General features: G+C 46.6%; 2 protein-coding genes across 6 annotated transcripts in view; one reads left to right on the top strand and one right to left on the bottom strand.

Annotated features, from left to right (window-relative positions):
• MKLN1 (muskelin 1) overlaps positions 1-9,871 on the top strand; it is a 103,831-nt gene extending 93,960 nt beyond the window's left edge. Inside the window, exon 18 of one of the 2 annotated variants that reach the window (XM_072328293.1) lies at positions 1,139-9,871. In XM_072328293.1, coding sequence (XP_072184394.1) covers positions 1,139-1,260 — 122 coding nt within the window. In that variant the 3' untranslated portion in view covers positions 1,261-9,871. The remainder of the gene's footprint in view (positions 1-1,138) is intronic. The other variant, XM_072328303.1, reaches the window with a different exon arrangement.
• Positions 9,872-11,661: 1,790 nt separating this feature from the next.
• The window catches only part of PODXL (podocalyxin like), a 37,504-nt gene continuing 25,414 nt past the window's right edge, over positions 11,662-23,751 (bottom strand). The window contains exons 3-9 of one of the 4 annotated variants that reach the window (XM_072353401.1): positions 22,519-22,679; positions 21,563-21,628; positions 17,726-17,876; positions 17,304-17,365; positions 17,018-17,185; positions 15,941-15,997; positions 11,662-14,682 (exon numbers count right to left, since the gene is read on the bottom strand). In XM_072353401.1, coding sequence (XP_072209502.1) covers positions 14,488-14,682; positions 15,941-15,997; positions 17,018-17,185; positions 17,304-17,365; positions 17,726-17,876; positions 21,563-21,628; positions 22,519-22,679 — 860 coding nt within the window. In that variant the 3' untranslated portion in view covers positions 11,662-14,487. The remainder of the gene's footprint in view (positions 14,683-15,940; positions 15,998-17,017; positions 17,186-17,303; positions 17,366-17,725; positions 17,877-21,562; positions 21,629-22,518; positions 22,680-23,751) is intronic. The other 3 variants (XM_072353410.1, XM_072353419.1, XM_072353427.1) reach the window with 3 other exon arrangements.

Here is a 23,751-nt window from a genome sequence, read left to right as displayed (position 1 = left end):
GGTTTTGACGAACCATGTAATTCCCCAGTGGAAGGAAAAAGCCTGCATTATCTGCCCTGCTGGATGAAGAGGCCTTGCTGACTTTGGGGAGTGTTACCTAGTTGATGCTGTTGTTTAAAATACAGTTTTTTAAGGGAAGTAAATGTTAGTTTCAGGGAAGTGTTTTGATTTTGCTTCTCCCCTCTCCTAGTTCTCAGTGCTCTGAAAGATGAGTTTGTTTTTCCCACAGTAACACCACTGCATTTTACAGTACGGTGCTGTATTCAGAGACTGGCTTTACAGTTTGGAGGACACATGCATCAAGTGGTGCTGCTAAAATAAAACAACAACCAACTCCCCCCCCCTCCTTGGTTTGATTAACATGGTTGACTTTGATTAACTGAAAAGTGAATTAAAAAGCATTCCTTCGAGATACCAGTGATTTGAGTAGTACAAAGCAAAGGAAATCGTTGTTTGCCTGCTTTATTGTTCTTGCTGTTGATGGTTTTAAGTATAAGGGTTTGGATAAACAGTGCTGCGGTGGTAAACTAAACCCTCCCCTGTCAGGAGGAGGCACTTCACAAAATGATTTTGCAGAGACCCTGTGCCAGGATGCAGGCTGGGTCTGCAGTGCAGCCCAGCAATTAAAGAGCAGCTCTTGATTTCAGGACTCCTACCATCAGTAGAGCTTGTCTCATGAAAAACTGAGCAGTGTGAGTACCAGTTCTGGCTAAGGCAGTCATGAGATAATGAGGAGGACCCGAGGACAGATGAAATGAGGCACCAAATAAAAATAGCTACATGAATCTTATTTTCTGGGACATCAGAGCAGTCCCCTGAGGACTTTTGCTTCCCTGGTTTCTTCAGGACTGTCCACAAACTTGACAGCTGTTTGCCTACCACTTTTTATGGCGTTTTGATTTCAGTGTTGGCTCGGGGTGACATGAACTCGATTTGCTTACATGCATACAGTAGTGGGATGAGAAGCTGGCAACCTTGTTAGCACGATGCTATAGATGTTAGCTGGGCTTTAGTCAGGGACAAAAACACAGCAGGTAGTTAACTTCAGTTTAGAATGGAAAGTTGGTGTATTCCACAGCTAAACCGAGCATTTAAAGTAGTAAGCACTGACTTGCTTTCCCTTTTTTTCCTCCCCCAGGATTTTCAGATGTTGATCACACTTACGCGCAGAGAACTCAGCTGTTTGACACGTTAGTCAACTTCTTTCCAGACAACATGACCCCTCCTAAAGGCAACTTGGTAGACCTCATCACGCTGTGACGGAGCAATCACTGGACATACGGAAGAGGGGAAAAGCATCCATTTTCAGTATTTTAAGTTGTTTTTTTTACTGCATTGATTGACTGCTGGGATGAAGTTATATAGTAACCCCTAGGTGTTTGAAAGGGGTTTTATACTTGTATGGTGAATCCCTGAAGCTTTTCCCTTGGAGTAGGTTAATAAAAATGTAACTGATGTACTTCTGACTAAATATATATATATTTTTTCTGACACTGAATTTTGAGTTAGCAAACGTAAGGAGAAAAGAGAGGGGAGGAGGAAAAAAAAGTAAAACCCCATCATGGAGTGAACTCTTTTCCCTCTAGAGGAAAACTGAGATTCGTGGGCTGTCTGGAATTAAAGATGATGGGTTTTATTTTGGGTTTCATGGGAAAGGGGGCAGTGGTTCTTTGCTCATTCGTAGCTAGTCATGATATATTGCTTTGTCCTACAAGTCCATCCTCAGCAGCTGAATAACTTGGCAGCAAGACACTGGCGTGTGTTGAGGTAATAGTAATATATGTGTCTTGAGTCTTGTAATCGCAGGGTGTCATGTGAAGGGAGCATGTGTTACAAATTGTCTGTCTTCTCTTCTGAGAACCTGGCTGGCAGCAGTGTCTGATTGCATTTGATATCTGTCTAAACCTAAACGCCTAACTTCCGTTCTTCGGAGCCTTCCTCTTGAACCTGACGGTCACGTGGGAGCCTTGGAGAAACTGTCAGTAAACAGGAGTGCAGGGGTTGTCTGCCCAGGCTCCTTTTCAGGGATCGCTCTGTTTCCAGTGCCATGCTCTCCTGATGAAAAACTCTGCAGGTCCTCACAGCGCACTGACTGCAGAACTGGGTCTTCCACTCGCACACCCAACGTCTGCAACCTGACTCCAGGTTGGGTGTAGGATTTCCGAAGCAGATTGTCTTCGTTTACATACACCTATGCTTCTGTGTGCATTTGTCAGTGTGTAAATGTAAAGAGGTTTGCTCCAAACAGCTTGTCTTCTGTTTGTGTAGTGCAGTTTCTTTACTTCTAAAGGCATTTTAGACCTTGCTCTGAATGTGAAGGGGGCCTTTTTAGCATAAACTCCTTTAAAAAGCAAGCTGATGCATATGTATAGAAAATATATTCTTCTCTGCTAAAAGCCTTCTTTATAAATACGGTAAGGGCTTGGTGCTGCACTATATAAAGTGGAATGAAGGATACTCATACCAAGCATTAGCAGATTTTGCGTTCAGTGTCAGTAAGCATTCAATACAAAACTGGCTGATGTAAATACATATATGCAACTGCAAAGCTTTATGTCCAGAAATGTTCGTGCCAGCAGGGTACCATTGCTGCACTCACTATGGCTACACAGCTCCTGTTGAACTTGATGGAAGTCCTGTGTGTGTGTGTGTGTGTGTGTGTGTGTGTGTGTGCAAAGATGATTTGAACTCTTGAAATAAAGAGTTAGTGAAGTGTCTTTTCCAGAGCTTGAGTTGTCTGCTTGCTTTGATTGCATTGTATTGCCTCTTTAATCATGTTCTTTGTGCAACTTCCGTAGTTCTGCTATGTTAGAAATAAATTTTAAACCTCCATACTAGTGATTAATCACCCAGAAAGGAACAATGTGTTAGAGGTTGTGGGCTTTGCTTTGTCTTCAGGGAGGACTGTATAGATGCGGAGTTTTAAGTAACCTGTAACTTGAGACTGCTTAGAAATTGTATACTTCAGTGGTCAGCAAATCAGATGTCTGTTGAAGAATACGCAGTGCAGTAAATGACAGTTGATGGAATTGTTTCTTTGAAACATGGTATTTTATTTTATTACTTTTTTTCCAGTGACATGGAAAGTTTTTTTTAGGTGACTGCTAGGTTTTATGATTTATGCTATGGTTGCGGTCACTTGAACTAGTTAAAGTAGAGCTTATGCCATAGGAATAGAGATACTGGCGGTGCTAACCTGGGCAGGTTCCTAACTTGAGGTACTGTTTCCATTGAGGTTGAACTGGGCTCATCTCATACAACCAGCTAAAATACTGCAACCCTGCAGTAGTTTTCAGCCTCAGCGTAATCGTGATCCCAAAACTAGATTGAGGAGCTGGGTGAGTAGATGGTGGAAGTTTGGAAATGCTAAAGGCTGCGTGAACAGTGTTGCTGCTGAGCTGGTTTGTATTACGGAAATTCAGTCAAAACTCACTGTCCTCCAGATATACATGCAAAGCCTGGCAGCCTATCTCTCTTTCTGTAGCACAGAATAAATGAATTCCTTGTCTGAATTAGGCAAACATTGCTTCTGTAGGATGGACAATCCCAGCTAACGAGAGCACTTCAGGATGATCAAATATTGGCCTCCCTTTATCCTGAGCCCATCGATTTCAGCTCATAGAGCACAGCTTGTGGATTCCAGCTGGTGATTAACCAGCAGAGAAACTATTTGCTCAGCTTCTGGGTATTTGTTGAGCAGCAGAGGCACCCTGTGGCCAGAGATGTTAATCCACACTGAGGGCTTCTCATGGCTTTGCATAGGGTATTTTCTGGTTCTGTGTCCTCTTTCTTAGCATTGGTAAACACTGCACTACCTGATTTTAAAAAACAACTAATAATTCTGAACAGGGAACTATATATAAAAAAAGGAAAAGGCAGCAAGGGAGCAGGGAGAGTTTGTTGAATGCATTTACATAAAGATCTTCAAAGATACCAGTGGTGTTCCAGGAAAGTGATAGATGTGACTGTTACAGAAATGCTGAGGTACAGCCAGAAAATAAAAGAGCCACCTGAAAATGTTTTGCAACATAAAAGCAATGGGAGAGTTTCTCAAGCCTCCCCTGTACTGCTTGCAGGCTGTAGTAGAGGTCGCTCACTCTGTAGCGTAAAGACAAGCATATTATATTTCCCTTTATCATAATGTAACTTGTTTACACAATCTTCACCTTACAGTAATTTATTTCTAAACTATGTTAACCTGCAGCATTATTTTGTGGGTCACCAAGTTGTTCTTTATGTGAACTTACTCCTATGAAGCAGTGTGATATCCTTGAGGAAATAAAGCCCTTCAGGTTTGATTTTGGCCATTTGGATTAGGCGAAATTAATTGAGTTGTTAATGTTTGAGTTTTATAGCCCCTCGTGGTGGTCACAAGGCAGAAGTCCTTCAGATTTCTTCAAGATGACTTCTGGAAGAGAGCGCTGATATCATAACATGACTTAATCACGTTTTCCCATGTCAAGTGGCAGAAGGACCTGCTTAGACGTTGTTACAAGTGAGGAGAGAATAGCCACCTCCTCACCCTTTTCTAAGCCTTCCATTAATTAGCATTGCTCCTGGGGTGATCTGAAAGCTGTTGCAAAGTGGTCATGGAAAGGAGCTGTAGTTTTTCTCTGTTGACTCTTTCAAAGGTGATGTTTGTAATGTATATGCATCCCTTCCTTATGCTGAGTGCAATGAGGTAGGGCAACTTTTGTCTCAACAGAAGTTCTGTTTGCTCTTTCTCCTGGCACCAATCCCGTAGGTGTAGTTCACACAGTGATACTCAAATCACGTGCATAAACATCTGAGTTTTGGTTTTGTTTGGCCTGAATTGCTTTGGACACACACAGGCTCTAGCTCAAGGGTCAAGAGGAATGAGTTTTCAAAACAAGGGCATGACATTGCTAATTGATACGTGAAGTCCTGGTTGGAAGCATTTTTCACTCTAAAGTATTTGCCTTGTGCAATAGCAGCTGGGTTTGGAATGAGGGAGCTTTCCTAAGGAACACACTGCAGCTTACCTCTATGAAGTCTGTACTGAAATAAGGATGGATAGGCTTAATTGAAATTGCTGAACTTTTTTGGTCATGAATTATTGTAACAGAATCTGAGAATGGCCTGGGTTGGAAGGGATGTAGCCTGAAAATTAAAAGATGGGGGGAGTGTTAGTAGATGACTCGCACCCGCCTATTTGCAGGAATGCAGACCCTTTTCAGAGGCATGGGGCTATGACAAGAGGTCGCAACAGCTTCATCTGTGTTCTTTCATAAGCAGCCACAAGTGTCCAGGTCTCCATTAGCTTTTCCTTCATCCAGAACAGACCCCTTCCAGGCACAGTGATTACCCTGGAAGGGCGTTTTCAGTGGGGTTTTGTGGAACAGCTGTTTTCTGAATCATTTTCCTGACGTGTGTGCAAATTTTTACAAGGGAGTTTCCTTTGTCACAGTGCTGTAGACCAATCTTGCCCTGCTGTGAAAACTTGGCACTTGTGAAATGCTGCGGGCAGTGAGCGATAAATTCAGAGCAGCGCTCTGAAAAACACTCAAATCGTCTTTTTTTTCTTTCCCTTTTCCTTAAATTGGCTTTTCCTGTCATACAGGACTGATATAACTCCGCTTGTTTGAGGTGCAGAAAGGTGGCAGGCAGCAGTAAAGCCACAACTGTCCGTTCTGTTGGTGCCTTCTGTCTTTCAGAATTGAGGAGGTCTTACCGTAGAGCTTGTTGGACTTCAGTGCTCCCTTCATCTCTGTACATGCATTGATTCCGTTGGTGGAGTGTGCTGTGCTGCTTTTGAGGAAAATGACTGAAGTATCACATAACGTTTCTATCCAGAACCTTTCTATTTAGACGTGTGGGGAAAACGCCTTGTGAAGCGTTGATCCCTGGTGAGTGCGCTTGGAATTTCAGCTTGTTAGTTATGGTTGTCTCCAAGTTAAAGGATATTTAGCTGCTGTCAAGAGAAGCCCTGACAGCAAAACTAATTCCTGTGCTTCTCCAGAAGTTCTTGAGCTGTTTTATGGCTGTAATTGTCACAGAAACAGAGGTGGGCTCACTTTAAAACAAATAATTACCACTGTTCTGATGAGAGTCATAGAATCATAGAATTAATCAGGTTGGAAAAGAGCTTAAAGATCATCAAGTCAAACCACAGCCTAACCATAGTACCCTAACTCTAACAACCCTCTGCTAAATCATATCTCTGAGCACCACGTCCAAACGGCTCTTAAGCACATCCAGGGATGGTGACTCAACCAGCTCCTTGGGGAGCCTGTTCCAGTGTTTAACTACCCCTTCTGTAAAGAAGTGTTTCCTAACGTCCAACCTAAAGGAGAAATTCTAAGAAACAGAAGAGAACCAAACAAGGTTGGCCAATTCTTCCAAGTATGTGTGGAAATTTTGAGACGTGTCTTTTTATTGTGTGTGAAAGGAGAACTTGAGAACAGCTACACGACTTGTTCTTGATACAGATGAATTGCAGTACATGAGCTGTAAATATTGTCGAAATGCAAATGTGGTGTTAGCGTATGTAAGTGCCTTTGGGTGTGATGGACATGATCATGATATCCCATCATGGGGATGGTTATGCTAGAAGTATTCAAGTTGTGGCAGCAGTTTCAAGGCAAAATCCCTGTTTTACTTAAAGGTTCCATTATAGTGAGAACTTGAGTGGAAGAATTAGGCTTGCTGTACTGAAGCCATTATAATAATACATGGCTTGGTGCTTGGTTAAATTAATTCCACATGTTTTATTTGTAGGTAATGCATCTAAACCAAGCTTTAGCGTGTCTGTGGGGCCAGCTAGCTACCTGCTTGTCGCCACTTGAAAGTGCTCCATGAGAAATCATTGTGGTTGATGCCAGCAGGAATGCTTTCGGCATTCTGGCAGAGGTCACAGAACTGGATGGATTTCCTGGTTATCCATAAATCCCTTAGTTTTATACGTAAACCTCTGAAGACAGTAGTGGTTGTGGGTTTGTAGATATTGCCATCTGTATGTCTTGAGTCTAGAGGTCTGCAAGGCAGCATCTACTGCAGACATGGATCCTAAAGGTAACACACTGCGGCTGTCTCCTTTGCTTTCATGTATTTGAACTCTTTTTGTCAGCACGATAAACTCCAAATTCTTGCTGTGACCCAAATTGTGCCCTGCTTCTGAATCCTTACAGCCACAGACTTGCAACATCTGTCAGTGTATCACATTAATACCTTGAAATCTTAATTTATACTCGGTAGAGGCAAAGGTACATGTTGTCTCAGCCTCCAGCTGTTTGCTGTAAGGCAGCACAGCCTTTACTGATGACCTGAGAAGTGTAAGTATTTGTGTGCTGTCAGAAATCGGTGTGTGCAGCTCTACCCCAGCACTGCAGTTTGTTCCTGCAAAAACAACGTGGTGAGTGAAGAGCTGAAGATAAGCTCTACCAGGTCAGGTTTTGGTTTTGCTACTATCTGGGAAGGGAAATATCTGAATCACAATGTTTTCTCCTAGAACTACTGTGATAAATCCTTTCCTCCTGTCTGAGCCTTGCTTATTTTGCGTGGCAGCTGGAGTGTGACATCTGTTTGACACAAGGAAAAGATGGTAGTAGCGAGTTCACCTCAATAATTCTTCTAGGCTTCTAGCACTCCTGTAATCCCAAATCCCTAACCAGTGTAGTCAGACAGCAAGTAGCTGGGTTGTCTGATTTATTTCCACAGTGCAGGACAAAGGGACGTGAGAAGTGGACTTGGGATGATGCTGTGATGATCACATGAGTGTGTTTAGGATGCGATGCATGCGTATTTCATGGAAAGACTTGACTCTTAAGTAGCTCAGCTAATGAGAGCAGATTTTCTTCACTCAGCCTGGATTCTCTGGTTCGTTTTCAAACGGGGGTGTGATGCAAGACCAGGTTCTTCTAGTCCTGGGGCTTCACCCTGGGCTTTGTCCCTCTCTGTCTGTTACAATCATCAGAAAGATAAACACATGGGACAAATCTTAAGGAGATTTCCACTCTCCATCTCCAGTTTCTTCAGCAATTGCAGAGAGGCCAACCAGGCTTGAACTAAAACATACTAAAGGTTTTTGCAGCACAATCAGCTGGGGGTCTCATAGACTTAAAGATTGTGAGAACCTAAAAATGCCCTGAGCTTTCCAACCAAAGCTGCTGGAGGAACTGAGGGAATGTTAGCTTACTTTTTAATTCATGTGATGGTGGCAAGGCTAGACCACAACGGTGACTCCTTTGGTTGCGGTCTTCTCTGCTACCCAAAAGACCAGTGGACGTGTTTTTCATCCCAGTGATGAGGAAATACTCATAGTCAGTTTTGGATATTGGCTGATCTTCCTATCTCTGCGTACCCCGCAGTAATAGGCCGTAGTCAAGTTGGATGGCTTGGTTCCCTTTACCAAACACTGCAGAGGTCTCCCATGTTGATAAGAACTCCTGTACTGATATGACTATTAGATTTTTTCTGACCATGGAGGACAGTTGTTGTGCTGTTGCCTTATTTTCCCCTCTTGTCTACCATGGCGATTGGAAAGGCACTCTTAGTAGAGAAAGCCAAACATCTCCTTTCTTCCTCCTCAGTCCTAACCTCCCTTCCTCCCTCTCCCTCCATTTGATGTTTTGATGTGCAAAACACTTCTCACTTCAGAAGCTGCAGTGCTGGGTTGTGGAAAACAAAACAGACCCTGGTTATTAGGAGCTGTGTTTTCTCTTGTCTTCCAGTATCCCCTCCTCCACAGCAGGAAATGAGGGGATGCTGGGGAGACCTTCAGCCAGAGAAAAGAGCTTAATTGCACAAACATGTATGTTATTGGGTGACTTGAGTCTTGGAGGTCCTTAACCTTGCATACTGCCTTGCCTAGGGACAGAAAATCAAAGCCCTTTGGCTCATTCTCAGTTAATGGGTGACCATGTTTCCAGTCTTGGTGGTTATATCCATCTTGTACGTTTAGATGCTGAGGTCAATGTGCTGCATATTAGAAGTATGAAGGGAGTCTTGGTTCAACGTATTCCTGTCGAACTTGGTACTTTGAAAACACTGAAACAAACTACCTCTCTTAAATGCCATGATAGCATAGGAGTGTGGGGTTGGCCACAGCTAAGTTGGCTGAGCTCACACTGTCACCTGGTTGAGGTGCATTTTCAAGCTGTTTTGTTTGTTGGAGAAGAACTGCTGCCTCTCCTTAGCACTGTACAGTGTGGTGGTCTGTTTGTCTGGACCTTTGATGTTTGTTTTCTTGTCCTGTATACTCCGTGGTCCCCCCAAATTGAATATCCTTATGTAGTGCTTGGATTTGTGAGCGTCCACTCCCTACCCAGAACCTGACCTTTTTACTCTGTTTTGGCATCTGACCTGAAGCATTTGCATTCCTGGAGCAACCCTCCCCCCCAGACTCTGTTGTCCCTCTGAATTCCCTTTTTGTTGCAGCTGTGGTATTGGGTACCTGACCCCAGAAGAGTTGAACTGGAGTTTGCAGCTCTGGGCTTGCAAGCATCATCCATGGGAGGGGGGAAAGAGCACCGAACTGCACATGTCTTTCAGTGAGCAACTCAAATGCTGACTGGTCCTGCATTGAGCCCACAAGATACGCATTTACTGTGGTGGTCACAGGCATCGTTCCTGTACTGTAGTCATGCCCCATCCCTGCCTTTTCTTTACAGCTAAACAAATTATCTTTGTTCAGCCTGGAGTGTTAATTTACTTCCTTGGCATAAGTCATCTTTGATTATTTCTGGGTTGATCTGAAAGCCCTGTGCTGTATATAAGCGGGTGAGTGATACGAGGAATTACCTACAAATGTAGTTACGATGTATGTAATGTACATAAGGAGAGAATGTATTTTGTTCCTTTTTTTTTTTTTTTTTTTTTTCTTTTTTTTCTTAATAAAAATGTATATGCTAGCAAGAGTGTATATTTCAGATCTGTTTAACACCGCTTCTTGCTGAGGATGGAGGAACTGTGAGCACGTTGAATGAGCGGTGCGGATACTGTCAGATTGATGGCGCATTCAGTCTGGACAGCAGGCACTGTTCCTGCTGGGTGAGCTTGCCCTGTCCTCTGCACTGCAGAAGAGCTGAGAAAACATCCTGTTCTGTGAAAGCAATGATTAGCTGGATCTGTGCTGCATAAATCCGCTGCGTGCCAGCACTTGCAAGAACTTCTACTGGGGAGGAACACGGCGTTAGAACGCAGATTGATGCAAATTGCTGACTTTCAGTACTTAAATCAAACCAAATTCCTTCTTTTTTTTTTTTTTTTTTTTTTTTAATCCTTGCCTAAGTGGGAACTTATTCCATCCAACCTGGAACAGAATGTGTTGTTTGGGTTGCATGGAAGGAAATGGAAATGCTGCACTGCCCACGTTGCTGCTGCTGCTGCTCTGCCACCTTGGTTGCCCATGCATCTCCTTGACCTTAGAGGCCTGTGTGGGTTGCATGCTGCACACAGATCTGCACTGCTGTGGTTAGTGCTGACTCTGCTAAAGCTGAACAGCCGTAAGAAGAAGGACAGTAGAGGAGAAGACAGAAACTTTTTGTTGTCTTTTTCTCTGTGGCTGGAAATACCCACTTGGAGCAGCCAATTTCTGCCCAATTCACAGTTCAGACAGGGGTGGTTTTTCACGGACAGCTTAGTTTCACTTACCCCATGGCTGTAGCAGGGTAAATTGGCGCTGACTGTGGCCTTACAGAGTCTTTTAGAGACACTTAGGAGCTTGCCCTCACCTTGATCAGCTTAGCATCCCACACCTGTGAGTGTTCACTTAATTAAAGGGAAGGCTTTCATCACTATCATCATTTTTTTAGCATGGTAGAAATAGAAGCTCTTACAGGGCCGGCTATATGAAGGCCTGGGATGGCTTTTCTCCTTCCTTCCCCAAAAGTTTTTACACGCTCTTTCCAACAGAACCATGACAAACCTATGTAGGGTTTTCAACCAAGCTCGTGCACGTTTATGCATGTAACCCATATGGTTCTTGAGCACAAGCTCTGCTTCCCCATTCAATGCATTCTCCACTCAACCAAGAAACGAATCTTTTACATACGAATGTTTATTGACAGAAATACATGATGCTTCCAAAATATATTTGTAGGAAAATGCAAGAATAATCTCTACAATCCAGTTCCTCGTTAAATTCCAGTGTAAATCAGACTCCTGTCCCCACAAGAGATGCTGCTATACAGTACATGAGAGCTCTACAATATTTGCAAGGTTCAATGGATAGCTGCCTTGGGAAATAGGTTCTCCTTCTGCAGCCCGTTGTGGGTTATGTCTTCGGCTGTAGGTAAGTCACAGCATCAACCTGCTCGGTTGGCTCATGGCACTGTGAGTGGGAGATAAAATGGGTCCTAAAGTATTTACACGCTCCTTGCGGATCTGCAAATAGAAAAGTCTCTTGCAAGAACATCCGAACTGCTTAGTTAAAAAGTCTTACCAAAAGGTAAGAGTGATAGTCCTTGTACAGCACAGTGGGTGTTAAAGCTATTCTGGGGAAGAGAAGAGGAGCGAGGGGAAGGAGAGAGGGGCAGGGAGGAAATGCATGGGTAGATCCTTCTTTTTTGGTCTAAACGTTATGGCTACAGTCTATGAAGGGAAGTATTAAGGCTGAAGAAGATGTTGCATTTCCTACCTGATGATTTATTTTTTTTAATTATTTTCTTTTTATTATTATTATTATTTTATTTTTATTTTTTTGCAAAAAAAAAGAATGTTACCAACATAAAAACTTCATTTTATTCTCCCGAGGAAATAGCTCTTTAAATAGGGGAAGGAAAAAATCTACTATAAAATATTAGTGGTTTAAAAATATGGTGTCTGGAAAAATAAATAAATGTACAATTCCTATTCAAATATAAATCACTGTAAGCACTTGCTGAGCAGTTAATATCTCCGCCGGTCTCTGCTCTGTAAGATTTAAGGTTGCTTGATCTCAAGCCTTCGTAGGGTTCTCTGGGTAAGTCTTTGGACCTGATTCATTAAAGCACTTTGGCATCTCTTCTCTGGAAGGGGATCTTAGGCACGTACTGCTTTTATTTTATGCTAAGGACAGAAACATGAGTCCAAAGACCCATCCTGGGCAGCTGGGAAGCAACACGCTTCCAAAAGCATTACAACCAACCAGAGTGGTTCCTTAAGGCTGGTTTGGACACGAAGAGCTGAACGTGCTGCTGCCCACCCCAAGACCAATTTGTCAACGTGAACGTGATGCTGATTCATAGCAGCATGGGGTTATCCGAGCAGCTTAGTCAGATGTTCTCCTGCTATGTGTTGAGTTGCAATCCCCTACCAGACAGGCCTTAAGCTTTTTGTTTTTTAATCTTGTTTTTGTTTTTCAGTTTCCCCCCCTCCAAAATTGCTTCCCCGTAGTGCAGTGCACAGATAAGTGAAGTGTGCGGAATACATTGCTAATGAATAGCAGTAATATTTACATACAAAAATAGATAGGCCTGAACACTTCTCAACTACGTCCTTCAGTGTGGGAGAGAAGGAAAATAGCTGGCCCATGGGAGAAGATGCATCTTCTGCCAGCTTCTGTCCTGGGGCTGAGCAGGCTGCTCTGACCACTCTGTTTGTGAGCAACTCTGATGGACTTAGAGCAGAGTTTTGCCTGTGTTTTCATTTCTCCTCACCTATTTATCTTTGCCCATCTTCTGGGGCAGCCTTGGGAACAGCTCCTCCATTGCACTGACCTGGAGCTCCGGGACCACTGTGGATTGGCTGCACAGCACCTCAATGGGAACATTTCTCCCTCCTTGGAGATCTTCAAACCCACCTGGACGTGGTCCTGGGCAGAGCTCTGGGTGTCCCTGCTGGTGCAGGAATTAGACCAGACGGACCCAGAGGTTTGTTCCAACCTCAGCATGCTGTGATGACGCATGAGATGCCAGGAGATGCCCTCACCCAAGGGACTTCAGGTCCCTTCCACACCAGACTGCCTGCTGTGAAACTCTCCTTCTAGAGCCACTGAGGAACTGTGGCAGGAAGGGGAAAACCACAAGTGGCCTCAGTCCAGACATTTTCTGCTCGTATTTGTTTTCCCTTTGAAGATTTACTGCAAAGGGAGACCTTGACAGGAGACAGAGGTTCAGTACGAGCCTTGCTGGAAGTTTCTTCACAGCTCTTAGCTATTTTAAGTACTTCTGAAGAAGAAAACTTCTAGGATGAAGATGGAGATCACCAACCTCATGGGGAGGAAACACCAAGGGCTGAACGGATGGAAAACTGACTGCAGCCAAGCCACCTGGCTCACAGCACTGCTGCTCTCCTATCGTTTCTGTAGTTAACACAAGAGAACATGACCACAGAATTCCCTGCCAGAACAAATCATAGAATCACAAGGTTGGAAAGGACCTACAAGATCATCTAGTCCAACCATCCTCCCTTTACCATACCTACAGAAAACCACTGAACTATAGCTCCTAGCTCCCTGTCCAGATGCCTCTTGAACACTGCCAGGGATGGCGATGGCTGTACACATCAGCATCAGCCTCAGGAGCAAACGTGTGTGAGCTGCATCACTACCGGAAGGTGATCAGATGCTTCTAAAGGTAAATGCAACTACAGAGCTGGTCTGTGTTACAGCTGGGCTCCTTTACAACCAAAACCACCAACAGCATTCGGTTTGGTCTTCGCCTCATTAAACACTTCCTTGGAGATACAAAATCAAGGAGTGACACCTTGTCCTCTCCCTCTCATTGGAGGTGCTGCAGTATCCTTTTAAGCTCTCCTGGTCTGTAACCAGAACCTGCCCCAGCCCTTTGTGGGGCTGACAAAGGCAGTGTGGGATTTGACCCTGAACACCCCCAATGCAGCCACGCCTGGATGCATGCATTTACTTATGCCACAAAGCATGTGGCCAGCGTGCATTTTTAAAACAGCAGTTGGGTGAGGATGGAAAGCGGATAAGAAAGGAGCAAACGGAGCATTCCAGCTCTTTCTGCTCAGTCCCTTGGCGTTTTGCAAGGGAGCTGTAGGGGAGGACGATGATTAAACAGCATGGGCCAGAGGATTTTTCTAGCTCTATCTGCCAGGTGCCAGCTGGTTATCAGGAGCTGCTCTCCCTCTCCCATCCTAATTTCATTTCTTTTTGCTTTTTGAATCACTTAGAAGCTAGAGGATGCACTCGGATGGGGAACGGGAGGAGATACAGCATCCCTGCTGCTAGGAAGCCTCAAGCATCCCCGCTTGGAGAGAGCAGAGCAGCAAAGCCATCCCTGCTAGGATTGGAAGGCACCCAGGAGCACCCATGGTTGACAGAGCTGTTGGACTGCATGTGGGCACTGTGTAGTGTTGGTGATGTGCCATGGAGGTGTCTTCTCATGTCCTTCTCTTCCATCCTTCACCCCGTGTGGTGGCTGTGAATAGCCCACAAGGGGTTTTTCTGGGGTTTGTTGGGAATTCTGCCTTCTTTTGCAATTGTGTACGTGTATGGGAGGGTTATGTTTGCTTTCTGTTTTTTTAGGGAAAGGGATTTCAGGGGGGTTCCAGGGGGTTGTTTTTTGCTTGCTCAAATCCTGCACCCTATAAATGCGTGTCCTCCTCTTCCTCTAGGTCCTCCTTCATGATGGTGTCGAGAGGAACGATCCAGCTGTCCCCCAACTCCCCGTTAAGGTTCACCTTCTTCTCCTGCATTTCAGAGCCTGTTTCCATCACCTCCAGTGTTGGGTTATCGTGGTAGCCATTCTCCATTGTCTGTAGCTCCTCTGTCAGGCGCTGCTGTGAGGAAAGAAAAGTCAGAAACCCCCATAAGGAAGAGCTTGGCTGTGCCGTATGTGCAGCATTCATCACCTCCCAGCCTCACAAGGCTGCAGCACGTATAGATGTTTATAACTACGTATAGAGAGAGACTCCATGCTGAGTCTGAGGCTGCAATCAGCAAGGTGGGAGCATGGAGCTGGATGGAGACAGAGACTGCTGATGGTGGTAGGAGGAAGGAGCAGCCAGAGATGTGCAGAAAACCTCTCAGTCGTCTGGTCATGGGGTTGTGTCCCCACATCACCCCCTGGGAGGAGGCCAGCACAAGTGGCAGAGCATCCTTGGCTTGCCTCAACTCTGCATCCCTATTCCTGCCTCCCCAGCTCCCCTTCTTCACCCTTATTTCTCTTTAACTGCTTGATTTTCACTCTCCTCTTCACCCCTTGGCAGCTGCCAGCTTGCAGCTTCTGCTGGCCTATTTATTCCAGATCATCATCATCTCCACGCCCTATCCTGGAGCTCCTGTTGGAAACCAGTTTCCATTTATCCATCCATCTCCCATCCCTCTGACAACGCACGCTTGTGGCTGGGCCATCCCCTTGTCCTTGGGGAGTGGTGAATCAGGCAGTGAATCACTCGGTGCTCAGAGCCGTGCTATTCCAAACTGCACTTCAGCCCCACAGAGGCTCTTTTCTTCATCTTGAGCAGCATCCCTTCCTCACCCCAATGCTGCATTCATTGCAGCGACTCATTCAGCCCCATCCCACCCCACAGTGATTTACAGAGGAGCTGCACTCCTACATTGTCCCTTTTTCTAGGGCTCTCTGTTTGCATTCCTGTGAAAATCCTCCTGGCTTTGCAGTTGATTTATTTAACTGCTCCTAACAAATGCTGGGAGCTGGGTGTGGGAGGAAATCCTTGGAAGGGGGAGAAGGAAAAGGATGGAGGCAGCGGAACCGCAGGGCTGGGAGCTAGCAAGGCACTGCAGGAGGGGACGGCGGAGCCAGAGGGATGCTCAGAAGCAGAGGGGTCACTGGAGCCCTCGAGGTGTGGGAGGATGCTGGTACAGCAACCCTGGTATAGAGGGATGCTGGGGCAGCGCTTTCTCCCCCCCGCGGCACAGCAAGTGCAGCAAAGGGGTGGGGGGCTCCCAAGCTTTAGTAGGCTTTAGTCCTGTTAAAAGCTGCCAACCACCACAGAGGGTGGAGAGCTGGAGAGGGGGGGTTGGGGAATGGATGCGGCGCCCGCCCATCTGCTCCCTGCGTTTCATTGCACTCACATTAAAGATCAGGATGGCACGTCCATCATCAAACCCGGGGAGATCAGGGTGGATGTGCTGGTTATTTCCCAGGTGAAACAAGAGTGGGGGCGGGTGGGGGGTTTCAAAAGGGGAAGGGAGAAAAATAAAAGGAAAAAAAAATAAAAATAAAGTAAAATAAGAGAGAAAACAAAACAGAACAAAACTTTCAAGTCATTCTTGAAAAGAAGCAGGAGGAAAACAAACAAAAAGAGGAAGAAAACATCCAAAATCAAACGCAAAATGGAGAAATGCTTCTGACTTCCTAAAGCGCGTTTTGTAACTGAATGAGATCTTTTCCCATGCTCTGAGCAAGAGGCCATCAACGTAGCAAGGAAACAGCATGGCTTGCTTCAGTTTTGCTCCCTATCTCTATGGCCAGTGGCTGCTCGTACCCGTCTCTCAGCTCTGTGTTACTTAAAGACATGCATCCCAGTCACTAAAAATACCCAGTTTCTTTCTGTTCTATGAATACTTTGGGCCAAGAGCATCACGTTGCTGCCTGCTCCTCCAGGGCTGCAGCACGTGGTGTCGATGCCCTTCTGATGTCCTCCCTGGCTCCCAAAGGCATTATTTCACAGAATCGTCTAGGCTGGAAAAGTTCTTCCCAATCATCAACCTGACCTACCAAGTCCCATGGCTAAACCACGTCCCTTTGTGCCACATTCAAGGCTTTGAAGGCAGGATTTGGGCTGAGGAAGCCTTCTTCATCAAAATTACGCCGTGACCCAACGATGTTGCTCTGCTGGCCTGGAGGCAGCAGGGATGGCTGCTGCTCATTGCTGCACCTGTGTGCCACCAGCCTCTCATTCTCCTGATTTTCACTGTGGCTGTTGCTCTGTCAGCACCCCAAAAGCTGCCCCTTTAGAGCATCCACAGCACTCAGGCATCGTTGCACTGTGATGCTGCACTGCAGCACCTTGAGTGATACTCAAAGGTGATGCCAGCACAGCAAGCCAGGACATCATCTCCACCAGCAGAAGTGAAGACCCGCTGGTCTTCATCTCCTAAGGGATAAGCAGGTTTTGGGTTGCTCATCTGACCCAACTCCCATCATACCTGGCTCTTCTTTTGAGAGAATCGTTGGTGACAGCAGCCGTAGATGGCTGCAACGAGCAGCAGGGAGCCGGCCAGGGTGACGATGGTGATAATGAGGGGAGTGCTGAACTGATCCTTGATCTCCTCCTCCATCTCCTGGTTGAGGTAGGTGACGTTGGTGATGCCAAGCTGTCAAGGAAGGGAGTGGGTCAGGCTCCAAGGAGGGTTCCGTGGATGGGAAGGATAGCCACCCCATGCCACCCTTCTGTAAGGACATCCCCCATGTTGATCCTGGGGACCTTCTTACCTTCTCTAACTCATTCCTCTTTTCTTTCAGCTCTTCAAAAACTGTTTCAGGGTCCAGAAGGCCTGGGGGAAGACACAAGTAGAGAGGGAAAGGTTGTGGCACCAACTCCTGCTCAATGGAAGAGGCAGACATAGTTGTGTGGGCAGAGCCAAGCCTTCATGGCTCTCTAAAGGCATCCGAGGAGCTGGGGACCTCTTTGGCAAGGGGACAGCCCTGCAGACCAAAGTTGTTCCTGGAGATCTCTCCAAAGGAGCTATGGGAGAAATGTCCAAGCTTGATCCAGTGAGAAGGGACAACCCAGGGAAAGGAGATTCTCACCCAAACTCTGGTAGACGTCATTGTGCCTCCAGCTGGTATCACAACCGTGTCCCCAACTCTAATCCCACCCGATCCTGCTGGGCAGGACATGAGTTCATACTCACGATGCACAACGGTGTGCACAGCCCAGCGATGGGGATTGGAGGAGGCCAGTGTCACCGTGCACCTGTCCCTCTTGCTGTCGAATGCGTGCCGCCTGCCTGAGCAGAAGAACTCGAAGAAGGACTCGTTGGTGCTGGCATTCTTCCAGTCGTCCTGTAGTGACAACAGGGGGGTCAGCACTGCTGCTCACACATAGCACCCCCAAAGCATCACATCCCTACCCCAGGGCAGCTAGGAATCAAAGCACCATTCAGGAAGAGAAAGATCTTCAAGACCATCAAGTCCAGCCATCAAACCTGACTAAGAGAGTCCCATCACGTTCCTTAGTGCCACATCCACTTCCTTTCTTTCTTGCCTGCTTTCCCAAGCAAACCCATCCCAGTGCGTGAGCACTCTCCACGAAGAGAAATTCTTCCTAATGTCCAATCTAAATCACCCCCCGTGGCACTACTTGAGATCCCAACATAGGATGCTGTGGCCATCCCCCTCCCTATCCGCCTGTTGCCGGCCTTCCCAGGGAACAGGAAAAGTTCAAAAGTTGTTTCTTTACAAAAAGCCGAGCTCTTGGCTGCTGTTCTTTACTGGGGCCCTTATCTGAGAGCCGCAGCTTTTGGTGTTCCAGGAATAGCAGGTCCCCAGGGGAAGTGGGGTGTGGAGGCTGAGGCTGCAACGGGAATGGGATGGGGCTGACATGCCTAAAGGGCATCTGCAGCCCTCTCACCACCTGCATTTCTGCCCTTCGGGGATACCCCATAGTTCAGTTTTGCCTATGGAGACAAAAGAAAGGATTTTGCCTCTGTACAAATGGGACCATCCCTGGAGGGGTGAGCCTGGGGAAGTACTGGAGGGATGAAGGTGAAGGGGTGGATGGATTCCACAGCCCCACTGGGACGATCCTGAGGCTCTCTGCACCTGTCCAATGTCCTCCAACAGTTAGGAGTTCAATGAAGCAGTTGTGAACACTCAGCTGCCTGCGTGCACAGATCCTGCACAGGAGCTGTGCAACAGCATGCATAGCTTCTCCGTGCATGCATGGCTTCTTGCATGCACAGGTCATGCACACACAGCTCCTGTAAGCACTGTTTCTGCAGCTGGGGAAAGCTGCAAGTGTCAGGATGAGGCAGTAGAACTGGGAGAAGAGGACTAAGCTCACTGGAAGTGGTGTTTTGTGTCTCTCTGACACTGGGTTGTGCTCCTACACTACACACATCCTGCAGTTCCCCATTCCCTACACTAGCCTTAAAACCTTCTCCTGCCTCCCTGCTGCTGTCTTCTCTGGGGCTTTTCTCTGTCTTTCCCTTGCACCTGAGCACTCTATCACTATGGGGAGGCTCAAACTCCTGCATTCAAAGGGCGACAAGCACCACGCTGCTGGATGTTAAACCCCTGCATAGGCTGACAGGGAGGGATTTGCCCTTTCCCAGCTCAGAGCATGGCAGGGGGCCATGGCACAGCCATAGGGATGCCCCAGCTCTGCTCTCTCTGTGCTGGAGCCGCTCACATTCCTTGGCCAGAGTTGAGAGGCGCTGCCGAGCAGTGCAGATCCGGTTCCCACACTGGCAGGGACCTAAAACCAACATCCCTGAGTGAGGTAATGGCACTTGTGTCAACAGACCTGTCCCGACAGCTGGGGCATGACCCTGCTTGGAGCCTTAGTGGCTTGGGGACTGCCCTGCTGTCCCCAGCACGGAACTGGAAGATAGATTTGGGGAGGTCTCACAGTGGCTTTTGTGTTCCCAGCATGCTCCAAATCCACTCGCTGGGCACATCCCAGCTTGGGAAAGTGACAGAGTAGTCTGTGACCTCCCTGCAAGGCTGCCATAGGATCGTGTGGTTCAGCTGGAGCTGATCACCATGGAGCTGATCACCACCTCCAGGTCACCTCCAACACTGTCACCTACTCCATCTAATGGATTGAAACGATGAACAGGGCACCCAAGCAGACAATGAAAACCCAGCTGCAGATTTTCTTTGTATACAATAAGACAGTGAAGCACTGGCACAGGTTGCCCAGAGATATGATGGATGCCCCATCCTTGGAGACATTCAGGGTCAGGGTGACTGAGGCTCTGAGCAGCCTGATCAAGCTGCAGGTATCCCTTTTCATTGCAGAGGATTTGGACAAGATGACTTTTAAGGGTCGCTTCCAATTCAAACAGTTCTATAATTGCATGGCACACACGAGCTGAACGTTGGGAATATCACCTACTTAATGCAAGGCATGGAGCTAATGAGTCCCATTAGGAAACTCGTTAAGATCCTGCTGTCATTAAAGGAGGGAGAAAGGGAAATGAAGTGTGGAGCAACCTGGAACAGAACATTCAGCACTGGTTAAAAGCATCACCTGAAGAGGAAGGATGCTGGGAAGCAACCAACCTGTAAAAGACCTTCTGCTCAGTTGCATATTACCAACTGTGTATCTATCTGCTCCCCGTGGCAGTGGGCACAGATCAAGAGCAGTGCCTTCCAACACAGGGTCTGGATTTTGGGTGCTGCTGTGTGGAGCCAAGAGTTGGACTCAGTGGTCACCGTGGGTCTCTTCCAACTTGGGACGTTCTATGATTGCACGATTATTTGGAATTATTTCCGAATTTATTGCAGCTGGAGAAACCACAGCGCAGTGCTGTGATCCCCAGGTTCAGTCCCAACCTTTTGCTATGGTCCCTGCCCAACTGCTGATGCCCCAGGGGCACAGGGGAGGTCTGTAATGCCACCTCTTCTGCCAGGTATGACACATCCCCTACCCCTGCATTGCCCTCACCATGCTTTGCCCTGCCCAGCTCCTCATGAAGCTGAACCTTCAGCACAGTGCACTCCCAGTGCTGGCTTGATCTCAGAGACCAGGAGTTGAGCCATTTCTGGAACACTTCTCCTTATAGCACACATTTTCCTGTTTTCCCACGGGCTGCAAAATGCAAAGGATTCTTTCACTTCGCTGTCAGGCTTTGGCTACAGACTTGTTTACTGGGCCTACAAAGCAGGGAAGCCAGATAGTGCCATTTCTGATATCTGTTCAGCTTGGGAGGCACAAAATGTAGGAGAGCTTTCAGGAATCTGCTGAATGGGAAGTGGACGAGTGGGAGGTGTTTTGCTGAGAAGGATGCTACGGGAGGATGCACCCTTGCAGTCCTTCTGCAGCTGTTTCAAGAAGCAATTAGCATTTAGCACTAACGCTGTTTCTGATGGTTATTACACCCAGAGGAAGGAATGTAGTGCAGCAGACTTGCTGGCTCACCAGCAAGCATGGAGATTGCCATGTTGTGATGTCCACTAACCCCATAGCTTACTGGTGTATCACCACAGAATCATTACAGTTGGAAAGACCAATAAGATCACCTCGTCCGACCATCAACCCACCCCCACCATGCCCACTAACCATGTCCCTCAGTGCCACATCTGCCCTTTTCATGAACACCTCCAGGGATGGGGACTCCACCAACTTCCCTGGGCAGCCTGTGCCAATGCCTCAACACTCCTTCTGAGAAGTGGGGTTTGAGCCACTCTAAAGTCAAAGATAGAACTTCCCTGTTAGCTTCTGAAGGTTCCACCTTCTAGAGCTTCTCATTGCTCTTCTTTGAGACCTGGCTGAGTGAGTCCCTCCCCTTGAACAAGACTACATGGACATCTGCTTTGGCCACATCCCCCACTGGGAGATAAGGCTGGATGTAGGTTTGCATTTACTCTTTTACATCCCAAAAGTGTTTGCATATTTTGAAGCAATTAATTAAAGTCATCTCTGTAGGCTCAAATGCTTAGAGTGCTGCAGGTTATGAGCTGATCTCTGCCAGCAACCCCACCTGCTTGCCCTGCAGAAAAAGCCAAGAGGAACCTGTACTTACACAAGTTTTTGCTTCTTTCAGATTTATGATGGGCCACATCTCTCGTATCTGGTCTTCACAAATCACCTGGAAGGACAGAAGAAAAGCAACCATTAGATCATTGCTGTAGGCCGAAGGACAGTCCAACACTGATACAACTGTGAGACAACCAAAGATCTGATCTGCTTTATCAAAATAAGTCAGACCCTGCATTCCTCTGCTCAACCACTTCTGTGTGATAAGAGTTCTCCTGGGTAACTCTAAGGGTTGCCTGGAGTATATTTGCTAATATGCTTCCCAAAGCAGGTTTAGGATTTGCAGTACAAAGTGGGGATTAGGACGGGCAGGAGGAAGATCCATGCAAGTGAACCATGATGCAGTCCCACCCTACAAATAATGAACATTTAGAAATAGGATCCCTTTCCCTCCCCCCAAGCACTGGGATCTTTCATTATCCTGGCTTGCATTTTTAGACCCCCCTGCCCTTCCCAAGCCATTTTCTGCTTTTATTATCCATGTAGGGTTTATGCTGAATAGCAGTCTTTGCCCTCTTGTCATGTCCAAGTCCACCCCAAGGCAAATCCTGCCCTCCATTACATTCTTCTCTTCCCAAATTTCAGTTCTTCCCTATTCAGCACCCAGAGCTCCTTTCACCTCCGTGTCTCTGGAAAGCTATGTGAAAGAAGGCTTTATCTGCTCTTATTTTGCTACCTCCTGTTTTCCTAAGACAGATCTCTCTCTGAAACAGGCACATGCGATTCCAGCTAACAATTAGTGTGACCTGGGGACAAAATGCAGATCCCTGCTATGAGATCCTACCCAAAAAAGACTGTTTGCACTCATGTGCCTCACCACCGCTCTCCAGGGAACAGCTTGATCATGCTCCCAACTCAACAGAGGCCATTTAGGAAGACTCAGTGCCCTTTTTAGCTGCTATGGACATTAGGAAGTGCCCACCTTTCCGTAGGTCACGTTACCTTATTTTGGAGAGAAATATTCAGGTGTGGCTGGTCAGGCCTCTTGCTTTCCATCTGGTCTCCCAGGGTCGGTGCTGGTGGTGGTTCACTGGTGGGGCTGTGAGCTGTAATGCCAGGTTTGTGTGTCACGGATCTGTCTCCTTGGCTTGTGTGTGCTGGGTCTCCAATATACAACAGAAACAAGCAGCAGTCAGTGAGACAGTAGAAAGGATACAGCTGACACAGCTCTGTTGGCTTATTCTTGTTTTGCTTATTCTCGTGCAATGGGAATAGTGCAAGGAAAACAGCAGCCTCTGACTTCCCAGACCTGTTGAAGGATTTGCATCCTTCTCAACTGATCCTTAAATGGTGACAAAGAGAATCAAAATGCTTCATGGTCATGAAGACCAACCATCGACCCATCCCCACCATGCCCACTGATCCATGCCTCTCAGTACTACATGTCCATGTTTCCTGCCCCATCACTCTTTCTGAGAAGTAATCTTTCCTCACACCCAACCTGAGGTATTCTATATGACGATAGTCATTTCACCTATCCTTGGCTGCTAAAACACTTGAAACATGGCTTGGATAAAGTCAAAAATGAAGGTGTTGCTTTAAGGCCATGACCCATTTGGTGATGCTAGCAGCAAGGAGAAACTGGAGGGCTGAGGGAGGTGGTGTTTTTTGAGTGGTTTCTGTTTTGCAGGTAACAGGAAATTGGGTCAACTATATATTCTCCACAGGAGGATAATGAAGGGTTTCGGTGCCATCTTCTATGTGCAACCAGATGAGCTCAACTTACAATCCCACCTAAGTCCAAAAAGATTCACAAAGCTTTCATGCTCCCACAGTGGGATTGCCTCCCTGTAAATGCTACAGGACAAAATACCAAAGGGAAGTCTGAAGTGTATCTTGTCAGGACATTTGTGGATGAACATAACTCCATAAAGCTCTGGAGGTATAGAAAAAGCATATCAGCAGTGTTCGGCCGGATCCAAAACACCACGCAAATACTATTAAGAAGTCAGCAGCCAGAACCATTGCAACAGCGACGAATATCCCACCAACTGCTCTGAGTTCTTAGAGGTTACAGACTCAGAGTTTAGCCACAAAATCTCCTTAATCACCTAAAGCTTATTCTATGTGCATGCCCACTAAGCTGTCAGCTACGTTAGGGATCTGCTGCATTCAGCATCTGGGGTGCAACTCTACAACGTCACACTTTATTTCTGGACCCATTGCTCCCGTATG

The sequence above is a fragment of the Excalfactoria chinensis genome, chromosome 1 (genome assembly GCF_039878825.1).
Source record: "Excalfactoria chinensis isolate bCotChi1 chromosome 1, bCotChi1.hap2, whole genome shotgun sequence".
In the NCBI taxonomy this organism is placed as follows: Eukaryota; Metazoa; Chordata; class Aves; order Galliformes; family Phasianidae; genus Excalfactoria; species Excalfactoria chinensis.
Note: the sequence above shows the minus strand (reverse complement) of the source record. Positions and strands in the feature narration are given on the sequence as shown.